At 40.6% G+C, this 17704-nt stretch overlaps 1 protein-coding gene across 7 annotated transcripts in view; it reads left to right on the top strand.

Moving 5' to 3' along the window:
• Positions 1 to 8610, top strand: part of LOC131394345 (zinc finger protein 791-like) — a 39411-nt gene extending 30801 nt beyond the window's left edge. For 4 of the 7 annotated variants that reach the window (XM_058525630.1, XM_058525633.1, XM_058525628.1 and 1 more), the window contains 3 exons: positions 3799 to 3925; positions 4119 to 4179; positions 4850 to 6646. In XM_058525630.1, the coding sequence (XP_058381613.1) occupies positions 3799 to 3925; positions 4119 to 4179; positions 4850 to 6503 (1842 nt within the window). In that variant the 3' untranslated portion in view covers positions 6504 to 6646. Of the gene's footprint in view, positions 1 to 3798; positions 3926 to 4118; positions 4180 to 4849; positions 6647 to 6872; positions 7697 to 8225 lie in introns of those variants that run through there. The other 3 variants (XM_058525632.1, XM_058525636.1, XM_058525631.1) reach the window with 3 other exon arrangements.
• Positions 8611 to 17704: the final 9094 nt, after the last annotated feature.

Below are 17704 nucleotides of genomic sequence, written 5' to 3'. Positions count from 1 at the left end.
GGTGAATCCTTCCCTGCAAAAAAAAAAGAAATGTTTTTTGGTTTGGTTTTTTGGTTGGGCTTTTTCAATTTTAATTTTTACTCTTGTTAAAAATACAGCACATTGGGGCTGGCCCTGTGGCATAGCAGTTAAGTGCTTGCATTCCACTTTGACGACCTGGGGTTCGCAGGTTCGGATCCCAGGCATGCACCAATGCACCGCTTGTCAAGCCATGCTGTGGTGGCATCCCATATAAAGTAGAGGAAGATGAGCACGGAAGTTAGCCCAGGGCCAGTCTTCCTCAGAAAAAAACAGGAGGATTGGCATTGGATGTTAGCTCAGGGCTATTCTTCCTCACACACACAAAAAAATACAGCACCTGTCATTCTTGCATCAGTCTTTAAATTCAGATACACAGTAAATTCTCTGGACATTGGAGGAAAATTGTTAAGCTGTAGATCATGATCAAGTTCAAATTTACAGGAAATGGCAATGAAATGTGTCAGTTGACACTTCCTCCATTCATGCATCATTTATGTATTTGTTGACTATGGTCATCAACATATGGGATTATTAAATTGACTAATTTTTGTTCTATTCAGTGTGAAATGTAATCTGCTTGACATTTTTTTTTCATTATTTCCTCATTACCAAGCAGGTGGACCTTTTTTTTTTTTTTTTTTTGTGAGGAAGATCAGCCCTGAGCTAATATCCATGCCAATCCTCCTCTTTTTGCTGAGGAAGACTGGCCCTGGGCTAACATCTGTGCCTATCTTCCTCCACTTTACATGGGATGTGGCCACAGCATGGCCTGACAAGCGGTGCATCGGTGCGCGCCCGGGATCTGAACCCACACCGCCATCAGCGGAGCACGCGCACTTAACTGCTATGCCACGGGGCCGGCCCTGGACATTTTTTCATATGTGGTCTTTCATCTTCTATTAAATATGTTTTGGTTATTTTCCCATTTGTTAACTGCATGTTCAGTCAGTCTTACTCTGCACACTAACCCTTTAATATTGCATGTATTGTGGATATTTTTCTTCCACTTTGTCTTTATATATATATAAATATATATATAGTTTTAATATCTATGAATTGGTCAGTTTCTTGCTTTAGGGCTTACTCTTTTTCTTACATGAGAAAATTCTCCCTATTTTTGGATCAATGAAGTGTTTACCTGTGACTTCTAAAAGTATCCTACTTTTATCTTTCATATTTAAATCTACAATGAACTGGCTATTGTCCATGGAATAGAAGGGAATACAAGGAATTTTTCCACTTAGATAACAGTTTGTCCGTGCCCCGGGTATTAGTGTCATGACATTTGCCACTGCTCTACAATGCCCCCTCTGCCCTTGACCAACTTTCCATGTTAAATCCCAACCCACAGAAGACACTTTTCCTTTCCCTTCATCTGTTTTTCTCTCTGCTAATACTATGCTGTCTGGAATAATATAGTTTGAAAATTCTTGATTATATCAGGCAAGTCATCACGTTGTGCTTCAGGAGACTTTGACCATTTTTTGACATTTGTTCCTCCTATTAGATTGGGAGGAATAGTTTTTGTTGACTCCTGAAACGTCTCTTTGGGGGATTGATAGAATTTTATAAAGGTATATTTTGGGACAGGGTAGGTAACATCATGGTGACATTGAGTTCTTTCTAAGAAGATGTGCCATATTCTCACTTATTTTATTCTCCTTTGATGTTATCCAATAAAAAATTTAAAATTTTTCCCTTAGGATCATCAGATATCATTCATTAGTCTTGTTTAGTGCCTAATTAGATTTTTTCTGGAGGAAACCAAATGCAAGCTTCCAGATGTTCTCTCCTAGAGTAATAACATAGGATGGGCTCCATCCCCCCAAGCAGCAGGTGGTGAGAACACATGTAAAATATTGTCTTACAGGGAAGCTCGTTAGAGACTCAGTGCCCAGAGTGATTTTGGGCAGCAGCGCACATAGGCATCTTCTGCCAAGCATAACAAAAGTTTAGACTCTCAAAATAAAAACAGTTCGGGATGTATGTACCATTTTCTTTGCATAAACAGCTTAGGCGTACTGAGTCACTCTTTTATCAGTTAGGTTGGTGGGATCCCTCAAAAATCCCACTTCCCATATAGCAAAGAAGGACAAACATTATGAGCAGGCTTTCCTAAGGATCTGCGGTCTCAGGCCTGCTGATGTTCACTCTCTTCCACACACTAGGTAGTAGGACATTGTTATGAGCAGGCTCTACAGATCCACTGTAGAAAGAGTAATTAGAGCCACCCCAAGCAGCTCATTTAAGTCCGTGGACCTGCCAAGAAGTGGGGATTTCCTATTCTGTTCCTTAACCAAATGAGTAAACTCTACCTTTGGAATTACTGTGTGGGGACCTTTTCTCTGCCCCCTGCACATAGACATCATTGGGTTATGATCTTTTTCAGAGTCTGGTGTTTAAGGGAATTATGTGGCTGAGGGATTCCTGTGCCCAGAGGTTGGGCTGTCGTGTTTCCATGCACCACAGGGCACAGAAGTGAGAGAAGTGGGAGGACAGCCTCTAGAGTGTCTGGTGGAGAAGCACTGCCTCCTGAAATTGGAGAAGGACAGTTTTGTGTTCTCTTAGCAGAAAGTGCTTAGCAGAAACCTTTATGTGTTTTCTATGATGGGCACATTCACCGTCAAACCACTGTGGTCTTCAATGAATTCACTTGCACGTTACAACTCTTAGCTGGTTCCTCAAGGTCAGCAAGGCCCAGGGTACACTGTTACAGTTTTGTTGGAAAGAGCTCTTGCAGCGCCTTATCATCTCAGGATATGTGTGGTGTGTATGCTAAAATTTGGTGAGAAGCAGCTCTGAGGCCACTGACTATAGGGATTTTTGTGGAGGTCTTAGTTGTCATGCCTTTTTTCTCATGCCTGAACTCTTAACTTTTTTTTTTGATGGTGATGTAATTTTTATTTCCTTATAAGTCATCAGTTTTTTCTTTCATTTTTTCTTTCTTGAGATAATGTTATATAAATTTCAAGTGTACATCTTTATATCTCAAGTTCTATATAGACTACATCATGTTCACCACCAGAAGTCTAATTGCCATCCATCACCATACAAATGTGCCCCTTTACCCCTTTCATCCTCCCCCATCCCCCTTTCTAACTTGTGAATAACTTCCTGGCCTTATGAAGTGGGACAGAGATAAAAAGGAATAACCAAATTTGTGACATATTTTTACAGACAAGTTAAAATTAATACTTCTCCACAGGAATATTTTCATTCAGCCAGCTGCATCTGACTATTTTTGATGGCCTGGAGTGCTTCAGGACAATGTGGCTGACTGGTCCTAGTTATAAGTTGGATTTCCACGGGCCTCCGGCCTCTCATGTTTGGGAATGGGAATAGAAGAAAAAGCTTCCAGTTCCTTACTGTGTTTTTATTCACTAAAACCTCATGCATCATGGAATGCTGCATGATATGGTGGGTAATAAGGAGATGAAAGAGTTTTTCTCAGAAGGAATTGATGGTCTTAAAATGGAAATATTTTTTTGTTTATATAGCATTTCTTTCATTTCTCCAACTTGCTCCGGACCCTACCATTACAGAGTAAGACTTGAAGTGATCATCATAAAAGTGTAGAGATAACTTCCATGTGTCCATGATGCTATTAAGTTGATGAGTCAGTGATTATGTATATAGAGAGAGAATTCTGGTGACCAAGTCACAGAATAAATATTTTGAGGTCACAGAATGACATGTGAATTTCTTATGAATTGTCTATAGATTCCCAGTACCATCAGTCTCATCTATCTTCCTGTACCCATATGTGGGATGTTTTAGGATTCAGTGGCCTTTGAGGATGTGGCTGTAAACTTCACCCTGGAGGAATGGGCTTTATTGGATCCTTCACAGAAGAAACTCTACAGAGATGTGATGCGCGAAACCTTGAGGAACCTGGCTTCAATAGGTGAGGATGACAACGTTCCTTCACTTAGTCAATTAGAGAACAAGTGTTTCTTACCTGTTAACGTTGTTCTGTGATTTGGAATGAGGAAAGGGAATACTTTGGTTAATAAACCCTGCATAGTCAGAGCTCATTATGGACCTATAATGTAATAATTTTTCTGTAATTTACTGATTTTTCTGGGTCTGCATTTTAGGGAAAAAATGGGAAGACTGTAACATTGAAGATCAGTACAAAAAAAAGGGAAGACATCTAAGGTGAGTTGCACTCAAAACGGAAAGCAGTGTCACATAAGGGAATCTTCGTATGTCGTGAAAATTTAAAAACAAGCAGACACAAAACAGCCCAGCTTCAAATTTATTCATTTTCAGAAAATTTTGACAAAAAATGTTTTCCATTTTGTTTTGGCAGGGAAAGATTCACCTTGAGCTAACATCTGTTGCCAGTCTTCCTCTTTTTTTTCTCCCTCCCCAAAGCCCCAGTGTATGGTTGTATATCATAGTTGTTAATCCTCCTAGTTCTTCTGTGAGCCACCGCTACAGCATGGCAACTAACAGATGGGTGGTGTGGTTCCGTGACCGGGAAACAAACCCAGGCTGCCGAAGCAGTGAAAGCACCAAACTTTAACCACTAGGCCATCAGGGCTGGCTCAAATGTTTGCTTAATTGTGACTGATGTTCAGTGTTTCCAAAATAGTTCGCTTGGAAACGGTATTCAGGAACTCTATCTATGAATATCCCTGTTTTGATAAAAGCTGTAGTCCAGCCTTCTTATTGCACATTCAGTATATTCACTTTCAAACAATTCAGACAGGGCAGAAAACCTAGTTTCCCTATAAATGGTAAAAAGTAATTCTAATATTTACTAGTAAATATAAAATCATTAATAAAGAAATCATCAATAATGTACTCCTAATTTTTTTTACAGAAGTCGTGTGGTAGGGAGACCCTGTGAAAGTAAAGAGGGTCGTCAGTGTGGAGAAAACTTCAGCCATATTCCAAATCTCAATCTGAACAAGAAAACGTCTACCAAAGTAAAACCATGGGAGTGCAGTACATGTGGAAAAGTCTTCATGAGTCATTCATCCCTTAATAGGCACATGAGATGTCACACTGCGCCCAAACCGTACAAGTATCAGGAATATGGAAAGAAGCCTTATAAATGTAAGCATTGTGGGAAAGCCTTCAGTTATCTCCAACCTTATCAAAAACATGAAAGAAATCACAGTGTAGAGAAAACCTATAAATGTAAGGAATGTGGGAAATCCTTTAGATATCGCCAGTCTGTTCGCAAACATGAACGGACTCACACTGGAGAGAAACCCTATCAGTGTAAACAGTGTGGAAAAGCCTTTAGATATCATCAGACCTTTCAAACACATGAGAGGACTCACACAGGAGAGAAACCCTATGAATGTAAACAGTGTGGTAAAGCCCTCAGTTGTCCCAGTTCCTTTCGAAGTCATGAAAGGACTCATACTGGAGAAAAACCTTATGAATGTAAAAAGTGTAGTAAAGCCTTCAGTTGTCCCAGTTCTCTTCGAAAACACGAAAGAACTCATACTGGAGAGAAACCCTATGACTGCAAGGAATGTGGGAAAGCCTTCATTTCTCTTGGAAGCTTTCAGAGACACATGATAACACATACTGGAGTTGGACCTTATAAATGTAAGGAATGTGGGAAAGCATTCAATTGTCCCAGTTCATATCGAATACATGAAAGATCTCACACTGGAGAAAAACCCTATGAATGTAAACAATGTGGTAGAGCCTTCAGTTGTTCCAGTTCCTTTCGAACACATGAAAGAACTCACACTGGAGAGAAACCCTATCAATGTAAGGAATGTGGAAAAGCCTTCCATTGGCTCACTACTTTTCAAGTCCATGTGAGAACTCACACTGGAGAGAAACCCTATATATGTAAGCAATGTGGGAAAGCCCTTAGTTGTCCCACTTCGTTTCGAAGACATGAAAGGACTCACACTGCAGAGAAACCCTATGAATGTAAACAATGTGGGAAAACCTTCAGTTCTGCTCTAGGTTTGCAGATACATGGAAGAACTCACACTGGAGAGAAACCTTATAAATGTGAGGAATGTGGGAAAGCATTTGTTTCTCTCACAAGCTTTCGAAGACACATGATGACACACACAGGAGATGGACCTTATAAATGTAAGGAATGTGGGAAAGCCTTCAATTGTCCCAGTTCATTTCGAATACATGAAAGAACTCACACTGGAGAGAAACCTTATGAATGTAAAATATGTGGTAAAGCCTTCAGTTGTTCTAGTTATGTTCAAGTGCATGAAAGAACTCACACTGGAGAGAAACCTTATGAATGTAAGGAATGTGGAAAAGCCTTCATTTATCGCACAACCTTTCGAGGACATATGAGAGTGCACACTGGAGAGAAACCATATAAGTGTAAAGAATGTGGGAAAGCCTTCAGTCGACCCAGTTCATTTAGAAGCCATGAAAGAATTCACACTGGAGAGAAGCTTCTTGAATGTAAGCATTGTGGGAAAGCCTTCAATTGGCCCACATCCTTACATAAACATGTCATAAGAATGCACACTGGATAGATAACTTGTAACTGATAAATACAGGGACGTTTTCCATCTTAACAAATAGATTCAAAATCATGTGGAAACTCCACTGGAGTGAAATGCTCTTAGATGTAAGTAATAGGGGAAAGCCTGGTGCAAATTAATTCACATATAATACTGCAGAGTGAAGTCCGCTCATGAAAGAAATGCTTCAAAAGTTAATATATTTTCTTTATTATGCCTCATTCTGAAACTCAGTCTCTGGACTATGGATTTTCCTTGTTACTTTTACAGATGAACGTTGAGATGATTCTGTAGGTACTCTTTCAGCAATAGTATATAAGCTTCATAGGTAGTGTTTTTTCTTAAATCAGCTTATAAAATTTTTGTCTTTTTGTTTTATAGTCTGTTGGATCCATGGGTGAGTTGAAATGTAAGTGTAATATGCCAATAGAATTAATGCTTATATAATTTTTAAATTGTTCTGCAAGTTAAGGAATAATGTTGGTATTTGTTGGGATTTACCTTGTCTGTCAGGTACTAGATACTCCTTACCCATTATAAGTATTCTTCCTTTCTTACGAGAAACTTTTTCTCACAAGAGCTTTCTTCCATTTTCTTTGATTAATAAATTTGTTTTGTTGGCATAAATTTGTAAGTATGCAAAATTTATCGTCGAGTATAATCTCACTTGAGTTACTATTTACATCTTTTCCTTTTACTCTGTCATTCTTTCTGACTGTGATTTGGATAATAGACTTTACATAAAGAAAAGAGATCTGTATTGACATCAACCTCAAACTTATGAAGCAACCTTAAAATGTTCACAAGTGTAATTATTTTAGATTTAAATTCATAGCTACAGTATCTTTGCACCAAAGCGACATTTTTTCCCCCATCAATGTATTAAAACCCTGCCACATTACTCTGATGTCACCATTAGGAGTATCTTTTCCCCATAATACAATTAGAATGATTGTGTGATGCCACTAAAGTCAACTAGTGACATTATATTCCCTCCATTCATATTGGGCACCTGCTCCGTGCCTGTGCTGGACACCGGAAATAACAGCAGTGAGTGTAAGCCATGTGGTTGCTGCTCTCACAGTGCTTCAAGTCTGTGAGATAAAATAGAGTCGTCATGTTTCTAGCTATTTTCCTTAGTGTTTATATTTGAAGTCACATTCATTTTTGCGTTGACATTATATGTGATAGACCAATAAACTTTTTTTTTTTTTTTTTTTTTTTTTTTTTTGTGAGGAGATCAGCCCTGTGCTAACATCCGCCAATCCTCGTCTTTTTTTGCTGAGGAAGATGGCCCTGGGCTAACATCTGTGCCCATCTTCCTCCACTTTATATGGGACGCCGCCACAGCATGGCTTGCCAAGCAGTGCGTTGGTGCGCGCCCGGGATCCGAACCAGCGAACCCCGGGCCGCCGCAGCGGAGCGCGCGCACTTAACCGCTTGCGCCACCGGGCCGGCCCCTAGACCAATAAACTTTTATATTTGCAAAGAAAGAAAAGAAAAGAAACATGTAACAAGACATTAAGATGTAGAATTGGAGATGGCCCTCCTGGAATGTTTGTCAGCGTGGGTAATGTGACCTACATTTTCTGTTCTTTTTATGGTTCCATGTTAGAATTCACCAGTAGCCTCGCTCGCAAGAGATTCGATAGGCCAGAGTGAAGTCCGCTTTAGTTTTTGAACCACAGTACAGAGAGAGACAGATGCATAGAAGTTTCACATACCTTCTTTCAGCCCATTTTCCAGATTCTTTGCCCTGCCAGTCAAGAGTCTCAATACCACCACCACCTACGTGACTTCTGTCTTCTCAGAGCTGTAGGTTTCCACAGATGACTTCCACAAGTTCCACAGCAAGATCTGACACAGTTTGGATTTTCCTGTAAGCCCTCATTTGTCCAGCAGGCAAGAAATTTAGACTGTCATGGTTGAGAATGTTCTCTGAAGCTCTGCTCCCCCCCCTTCTCTAGATTGTGGTTGTATAAGCTCTGATTTGTATAGTAAACACCTTGTTCTGTTAGTACTGTAGTGACTGTGTTCCTGACTCTGCCCAGACAGCTACAGTGATGCAGTCAAAGGAACCACCTGGGAGTTTGTTCCTCTGCTGCTCTGTGCAGTGGCTGCTCTGTGCAGTGACTGCTCTGACCCAGTCCTTCCATGTGAGAATTAGCACCTTTCTCATATCAGGCATATTGTGGGTGTTTCCAGTTACTCACAGCTGAACATAATTCCTCAGCACATTTTCAATTGTTTGATTGTATGTGATGTAAAGCAATGTTCTTTTTTTTGTCAAACAAATGCTTCTGTAGATGTTTACTTAGAAATGTTTTATTAACTGTTTCAAACAACTTGTATACCATCAAATATTATTATTTTTTCCATTTCCTGATAGGATGTATTAAAACATCCCATTGCAATTGTGGATATTTAGATCAACTTGCTGATTTTGTCAAGGTAATCATTATACATTTCGAATCTATATTACCATGTGGTATTTTTTACTCAGGCAAATTTTATTTTTTGCTCTTCTATATAATTTTTATCATGAAACTAGTTTCTCATTTGTTGTTAATTAAAAACTTAAATCATGGTTTTGTAAGTGCCTTCTTGCCAGAAACTACTAGGATCACATCTATATTCAAAGAGGAGTGTAATGAACTGTTGTAATAAGGATGACCACAGACCATAAGGATAACGGGCTGTATGAGTGAGAGGGTGCTCAGAAGTCCACTTTATATGCTTTGGGCTTGTGTTAGGTGCTGGGACTGGCATTCAAGGAAGCAAAACATTTCTCTGTATTGGATACTGTCTGGAGGTGAACTTAATTCTATCTTTGGTAATCATAATAGTTCTTATCTAAACACTGAAATGTTTCCTGTGGTATATGGGACATTGTTTTCCTTAAAGTTCCTCAGTTAATATGTATAAAGTCACTTGCTCCATAGCAAATTTTGTAATACTTTTATTATCTCTTTTTCGAATCACCTGAGGCCTGTGAGTTTATTGTCAGAACACGAACCTAGCAAGGGACAAAGACAGGGCCTTGCTCAGAAACTATGCTCTTGATGCTGATTTTTCCACATTCCTCTTCTTCCAGGCCCTGTAGACTCAAAACGTACATAATTTAGCACAAATAATCAAACATACCTAATTTAGCACAAATAATCAAGGCACTGTATGCTCTGGATATTGAGGCATGAAACAAACAAGTTCTTGCAATCTTGCTGCTTATATTTTTGTGGGAAAGGAGAAATGATTAATAGATGGCACAGTTTTGGTTTATAGGATGGAAAAAAGGGCTTTGAAGGAAAGTAAACAATGTCATGCGGTAATAGACTGGAAGTGTGTTTCTGTCTTCTCTGGAGGGTTGGGGCCTCAGTGAGTGAGGATGTCATCAATGATCATTTTTATTTTCACTGTCTGATACACTCAGACACTGAGGAACTGCTTGGGTGCAGGTGTAAATGGTGGGGAGCGATACAGACAGTCCAGCATTCCTAGGATTAACCGTAATGGCTTCCCATGAAGATAAAGGTATAGACATGGTTCATCTTCATTTTTGCTATGGTTAAAAGTTTTGTTGCATGTTATAGTGATCGTGAGTTCGAATGGGTCTTCTGAGACTTGAGAGTTCCCGTTTTCCTTGCTTTGTGGTGTTGAACATTATTTGGAAAGATTTTAAATTGCCTTTTACATTTCCGTGAGCATTTTGCTGCTACACAGACTGAGTGACACAGTATGTACCCCATGAAACCATGGAGTTCCTTCACGTTTGAGGAAGGGTTCTGGTCATCTGCAGTGTTGTAGCCCATCATGGTTTTCCTATGAGTAGAGTGAGGTCTCTGGAAGTCCAGTGTGACTTCCTGGATGAAACACCAAAAAGAGCTGCGGGTGTTTAGAGGGTAATGATCCAAGGGATAATTGAAGGGAGCTGTAGACAGAGGGTATCTTGAGTAGTATCCTAGTTAGTTGAAAAGAAGGTATGTTGGACTTCCTCAAAATAGGAAGTTTTTAATGCCTTTTATAAAAGGAGAACTGGAAGGTTTTTGTTTCAATGGTCCACAAAGTTACAAAGCCCATTTTGCTGTTCACAAGTATCATGTCCATATTCTTAGACTTCCGGCACATTATGAAAGGGGTGGGGGAGATTACCAGCTTTGTGTTTTATTAAATTTTATTTATTTTTCCCCCAAAGCCCCAGTAGATAGTTGTATGTCATAGCTGCACATCCTTCTAGTTGCTGCATGTGGGACATGGCGTCAGCATGGCCAGAGAAGCGGTGCGTCGGTGCGCGCCCGGGATCCGAACCCGGGCCGCCAGCAGCGGAGCGTGCGCACTTAACCGCTAAGCCACGGGGCCGGCTCTGTGTTTTATTAAAGAGCAAAGGAAATTTAAACTTCCTGCTTTTTTTCAGTTCTAACTTATGTTTCTTTGCATGGTATAGATTACACAATTTCATAATTATTAGTTTCTCAGTTGCCACACCCCTCCCCCAATCATTCCTCCCATCTTACAAATGAAAGTTAAGCATAGGGAGAACAGGGTCTTACTGAACTCCTATACCTCATAATGGAATCTCAGTTTTAAAGGCCTAATGTGTGCCACCACCTTTGCCGGGCACTGTCAAAACTTTTATACTGAGAAGAACACTGCGAAGTTTGTATAATTGTGCATTTTTACAAATATGGCATCAAAGCTTACAAACAGAGCTTTTGTGGCAACATGGTGTTCTGTTTATATTATTCTGGAAAAGGCAGAAGCAAACATAGGGACCTAAAACAGATCAGTGGTTAAGGGTGGACAGGATGAGTACAAATAGGCACCACAAGAGTGTTCCTTTGGGGTGATGAAGTGTTCTCCATCTTTTGGTGGTAGTATGCCTTTGTGAAAACTCATAACTACACTTAAAATAGTATGTCTGTGGGCCAGCCCCAGTGGCCTAGTGGTTAAGTTTGGTGCACTCCGCTTCAGCGGCCCAGGTTTGGTTTCTGGGCACGGACTACACCACTTGTTAGTGGCCATGCTGTGAAGGCAGTTCACATACAAAAAGAGGAAGATGGGCAACAGATGTTAGCTCAGGGCAAATCTTCCTTGGCAAAAATAAATAAATAAGTGTATGTATATATCCAAAATAATGGAAAACAAAAATGCTCTCATATGGTAAGATAATGTTAAACTCTCATAAACCTTGATATTTACGTATGCAACACTTTTTTTTTTTTAAAGATTTTGTTTATTTACCCCCCCAAAGCCCCAGTAGATAGTTGTATGTGTCATAGCTGCACATCCTTCCAGTTGCTGTATGTGGGACGCGGCCTCAGCATGGCCGGAGAAGTGGTGCGGCGGTGCGCGCCCAGGATCCGAACCCGGGCCACCAGCAGCAGAGCGCGAGCACTTAACCGCTAAGCCATGGGGCCGGCCCTGCAACACTTTTTTTCGCCACCTTGGGATCCTTCTTATGAAGAACTGGAAAGGAAGAACTTAGTCCCCATCAGGCCTTTCATGCAATCACATCTTTTTTTTTTTTTTTTTCTCCCCAAAGCCCCAGTAGATAGTTGTATGTCATAGTTGCACATCCTTCTAGTTGCTGTATGTGGGACGCGGCCTCAGCATGGCCAGAGAAGCGGTGCGTCAGTGCGCGCCCGGGATCCGAACCCGGGCCGCCAGTAGCGGAGCACACGCACCTAACCGCTAAGCCACGGAGCTGGCCCAGTGCAATCACATCTTGATTTAGGAAACTCCCTTTAAGGGCTGCACCTGCCCTCTGCCTATACACATGACTGGAGAGAAGTGAGCGGGCTCCCAGAGTCTTTTATATCAGGTCCCTTGGTCAGATCTTTGGGAATGCTGGGATCTGCAACATAAAGGCATATCCCACAGTTCTCCCTAAGTGGGACCTGCATGGGAACATCCTATTTCATGGGCATGAGCATCGTGTTTTCCAGGGCCCTCTTTCCAGAGGCTATTTCTACCTCTGAGTCCCATCTGAAGCCTTCTCTGTTCCTGCTGGGTGACGAGCATCTTTAGAAAGCAACATCTGTCTCACTCAGAAATTTCTCTGCAGTAACACCAGGTAGCTGTGAGCTGAGAGAGCGGAAGAAACAGTGGCAGAAATATTTTGGGGCACATGCCCTTCAGCATCAACAGCCCCCCTATCAACAATTGTCAGCTTCACTTAAAAATTACAGTCATCCTCCCTTCTCCCTGAGGGATACATTCTTTTTTTTTTTATAATTTATTTTTCCCCCCAAAGCCCCAATACATAGTTGTATGTCATAGCTGCACATCCTTCTAGTTGCTGTATGTGGGACGCGGCCTCAGCATGGCCAGAGAGAAGCGGTGCGGCGGTGCGCGCCCAGGATCCGAACCCGGGCCACCAGTAGCGGAGCGCGAGCACTTAACCGCTAAGCCACGGGGCCGGCCCGTGAGGGATACATTCTAAGACCCTCTGGATGCCTGAAACCATGGATAGTACTGAACCCTACCTATACTGTTTTTTCCCGTAAATCCTTGTTTGAGGTGCCACAACAAAACTAGCACAAATTTCTTTTTCCTTCTTCACAGTTTCACAGAAGATTCGTTCTTTACCATAGATCTTCACAACCTCAGCGTATGAATTTTTTTCGTTATTTGTAAGTTGAAAATGTTAATGTTTTCACTTAAAGGAAGCACTTCATGGCTTCTCTCCAGCATTTGCAAATTGCTAGCATCACTACTTTTGCACTTTGCAGCCATTTTTAAGTAAAATAAGGGTTACTGTGATACCACGACAGTCAATCTGATAACCAAGACGGCGGCTAAGTGACTAATGGGTGGGTAGCATAGATGATGTGGATACACTGGACAAAGAGATGATTTGTGCCCTGGGTGGGATGGAGCAGAATGGCTCAAGATTTCATCATGCTACTCAGAACTGCAATTTAAAACTTAGGAATTGTTCGTGGAATTTTCCGTTATTTTCAGACCACAGTTGACCTCGGGTAACTGAACCCATGGAAAGCAAACCATGGGTAAAGGGGAGACTACAGTACTAACAAAATCTACTGACTGGATGAGGCAATAAACAGGTCTAAAATCTGTTCAAATAACAGTCCCTCCATTAGTCTCTCCCTCCCCATATCCTTATACATGGAGGCTTTAGTAGCCTCCTCTGGTGTTTCCCAGAGTCTCTAACCACCCATGATCGCCCCAAATTGCCCAGGGCATTCTGGTGCAAGAAACAACACTCCTTAGCCTGGTGCCATACATAATTAGAACAGCCACCACTGGCCACAGACTCAGCCCTCTGGAAATGGAGACTGGCACAGGCCCTGAGCTGAAAACCTGCAGTCAGCTGCCCATTTTGCCTTGAGTCATGGAGGCAGCATCCTTCAGGCTCCTTTCACCTCAGAGGCCTCTTCATTGAAAAGATAATAGTACTTGCAGGACAGAGCAAGACATGGGCCTTCTGGCATATTCCACCAACAGGAGGAAGTGTTTTCCCCTGTCCTCAGTTTGGTGCAATGGTTCTGGAGAAGGTCACCCTTTTTCTTGACCCATTGGCCCCTTGGGGAGCCTTTTGGGATCACCTGAGTGACCAGGAGAGTTCCGGTACTTTATGGACAGTATGTTACAAGCACTCCTGATGGAGTCCACTGTAGAGCTGCTGCTTTCTATCCCTAAAAAGGCCATCCCTGTTTAAAGATGGGACCCAAGCATCCACATGATTAGTCAAATTCCAGGCAGACCTTCTAGCACTAGAGGATGCCCTGGCCAACAGTCAAGCTCATCTGCACTTTTTTTTCTAGAATTTTAGGTCATTGCTAATGGTCTAGCTGTCTAGTCACACCAATACTAACAAGAACAACTTCTTACCCAAGGTCACTCTCTTAAGGATAAAGAACTCGTAATATCTTGCCTCACAGTTACCCAAATATAAATCAAGGTCACACGCATCTCTGCACATATTAAACCTCAAACTTTAGAGGCTCATTTTAGTGCTGAAGCTGATAAATTGACTCAAGTTTCTGAGACACATACGTACACCTCACATCTGCTGCTCTAACCTTGGCCCAGTGGGCCCATAAAATATGAAACCATTGAGAAGCTTCTTCCCTGAAAGTCTAGACAGAATGCCAGGAACCTCCCTCTGCCTTGACTAACAAATGCACCTTACTCCACATTTGAAAAAAAATGCCACTGGCAATAACATTGATAGACTTACTTCCCAGATTGAGGGTGGGGTGTCTACAGCTGATAGCAAATAGACTTTATAGGACCCCTCATCTCTGCAGGGGCTACTCACTATGCCATGACCATCATACATACTTGTACAGGCATATATTTACCTATGCCATCAGACATGCCACTTCAAAAGCCAAAATGCAAGAACTCACCAAGATACTCCTTATCACCTTCAGTCTTCTGACGTTTTTGTTGTGGTCAGTTCATTTCTTAAAATACACAACACTGAGCTCTTGAAAAAAGGCTTGCAGTGGAACTTTTAGCTCTCACGACCCCAGGCTAAAGCCCTCATAGAATGCCAGAATGGCTTGCTTAGACAAACCATGCTAACATTACAAAATTGGTGCATGATCTTTTAGATAGTTCTTCCACCTGTTAGAGGCATTAGACTCAACCCCTAGCTTTTAGTGCCCATTACTTTGTTGTGATCATCAGGCTTACTGGCACCTTATTAGTAGAGGCCTTCCTGTACCAGACATTGTCAAGATGGTCTCTCCCACAGGCTTTTGGTTTATTAGAACAATGCCTTGACTAGCCCCCACTCTTGTAGCCTATCCTGTGTACCCTGGGTGCCAATATTTCATTTTGGGAACCTACCTTCCAAACACCTTCTGGCCCATCTCAACTTAAATATGCTAGTTTTCCTACCAATTACACTCCCTTGTTACTAGCACTGCCCTATGCACACGATGTCATTCAAGAAACTCATACCATTCATGCCAATCAAGAAATGTCCAAAGCACTCTAAACATGTTTTAGCTACTATTTTAGATGCTTTCCATGAAGGAAAACTCCCTGGCAGCCATGGGAGCTGATGACTGCTTGGTTTTGGACTATTTATTGGCCACCCAGGGAGAGTTCTGTTCCCTTAAGAAGAGGCTGATTGCTGCATGTGGGTAGACAACACTAGCAAGATGCCACCAATAACTCAACAAAACAATCAACATAATTGACAGATCTTTAGCTAGAGTCACCTAGAGAAAAAGGAAGAAGACTCAAGTTTCTTGAGTCAGAAAGAGGGGGCATTATTTCAAACATTACAAGAATAAAAAGGATTATAAAGGAATACAGTGAACAACCATACAGCAACAAATTAGAACACTTACATAAAATGGACAATTTCCTAGAAAGACAAAATCTACTGGAACTAACTCAAGAAGAAATAGAAATTCTCCAACATATTCAAAGAAGGGATAATACCAGTTTTCACAAAAACTTCCAAAAAATAGAATGGGGGAACAATAAGGCCAGTATTTACTCTTATTATATAAACCATACAAAAATATCACAAATTTCAGACCAAAACCTGTTTCAAATATATATGCGGAAGTCCTCAACAAATACTAGCAAAACTAATCCAGCAGCATATAAAAAGAACTATACACCATGACCAAGTGGGATTTGTTCCACATGTGAGGTTGGGTTAACATCCCAAAATCAATTAATGTAGTACATCATATCAATAAAGAGTCAAATGACACAATCATCTCAATAGCCTCAGAGAAAGTATTAGGGAAAATCCAACACCATTTCATGATAAAAATACTCAGGAGACCTAGAATGGAAAGAAATATCCTCAATCTGATAATGAGCATCTATGAAAAACCCACATCTATTATTTTATTTAATGATGAAAGACTGGATGCTCCCTCTCCCAAAAGATCAGAAATAAAATAAGGATGTCTTCTCTTGCTGCTTCTAATCAACAATGTACTGGAAGTTTTAGCCAGAACAATTAGAGAAGAAAAAAATAAAATGTATCCAGATTGGATAGTAAGAGGTAACACTATCTCTACTCACATATGTGGTATATAGAAAACTGTAAGGAATCCACTTAAAAAGCTATTAGAAGGGTTTTTAACAAAGTTCAGCAAGGCTGTAGGAGAGAAGATAAGTATAAAAAACTATTTCTATACACTTGCAGTGAACAATCTAAAAATGAAACTAAGAAAAACATTAACAATAGCATGAAGAGAATAAAATACTTAGGAATAAATTTTTTTCAGTAGTAGAAAAAGTACTTTGAAAGGTACAAACTGTTGTTGAAAGAATTTAATAAAGATCTAAATAAATAGAAAAACATCCCATGTTCATGGATCAGAAGACATAACATTGTTCATGGAATATTACCCAAAATCATCCTCAGATTCAATGCACTTCCTATCAAAATCCCCGACTTCTTTTTTTTTTATATAATTTTATTTATTCATTTTTTTCCCCCAAAACCCCAGTAGATAGTTGTAAGTCATAGCTGCACATCCTTCTAGTTGCTGTATGTGGGACGCAGCCTCAGCATGGCCGGAGAAGCGGTGCGTCGGTGTTCGCCCAGGATCCGAACCCAGGCCTCCAGCAGCAGAGCGCATGCACTTAACCACTAAGCCACAGGGCCGGGCCCCCCCACTTCTTTATAGAAGTTGGCAAGCTCTTTCATACATTCATATGAAATCATGAGGGAACCAGAGTAGCTAAATCAATCTTGAAAAAGAAAAACAAAGTAGGAGGACTCACATTTCCTTTTTTCAAAACTTACTACTAAGCAATGTAATGTGGCACTGACACAAAAATAGACATATAGCTCAATGGAATAGAATTGAAATTTCAGAAATAAACTCATGCATCTATTATCAACTGATTTTTGAAACAGTGCCAAGAATGGGAGAAGAATATTGTTTTCATGTATTGGTGCTGGAATAACTGCATATAGTCATATGCAAAAGAATGAATTTGGATCCCTATACACCATATGTAAAAATTTACCAAAATAGATCAAAGACCTAAATATAAGAGGTAAAATTATAATATTCTTGGAAAAACCATAGGAGAAAATATTCATGACCTTGGATTTGGCAAAGAATCCTTCGATATGACATCAAAAGGAAAAATAGCAAGAGAAAAAATAGATAACTTGGACTGCATCAAAACTAGTAACTTTTGTGCTTCAAAGGACAGCATAAAAACACTGAAAACACCAGTCGGAATTCTTGTGCACTGTT

The sequence above is a fragment of the Diceros bicornis genome, chromosome 30 (assembly GCF_020826845.1).
Source record: "Diceros bicornis minor isolate mBicDic1 chromosome 30, mDicBic1.mat.cur, whole genome shotgun sequence".
Taxonomy (NCBI): Eukaryota; Metazoa; Chordata; class Mammalia; order Perissodactyla; family Rhinocerotidae; genus Diceros; species Diceros bicornis.
The sequence above is the reverse complement of the archived record's forward strand: the minus strand, read 5'-3'. Positions and strand labels throughout refer to the sequence as shown.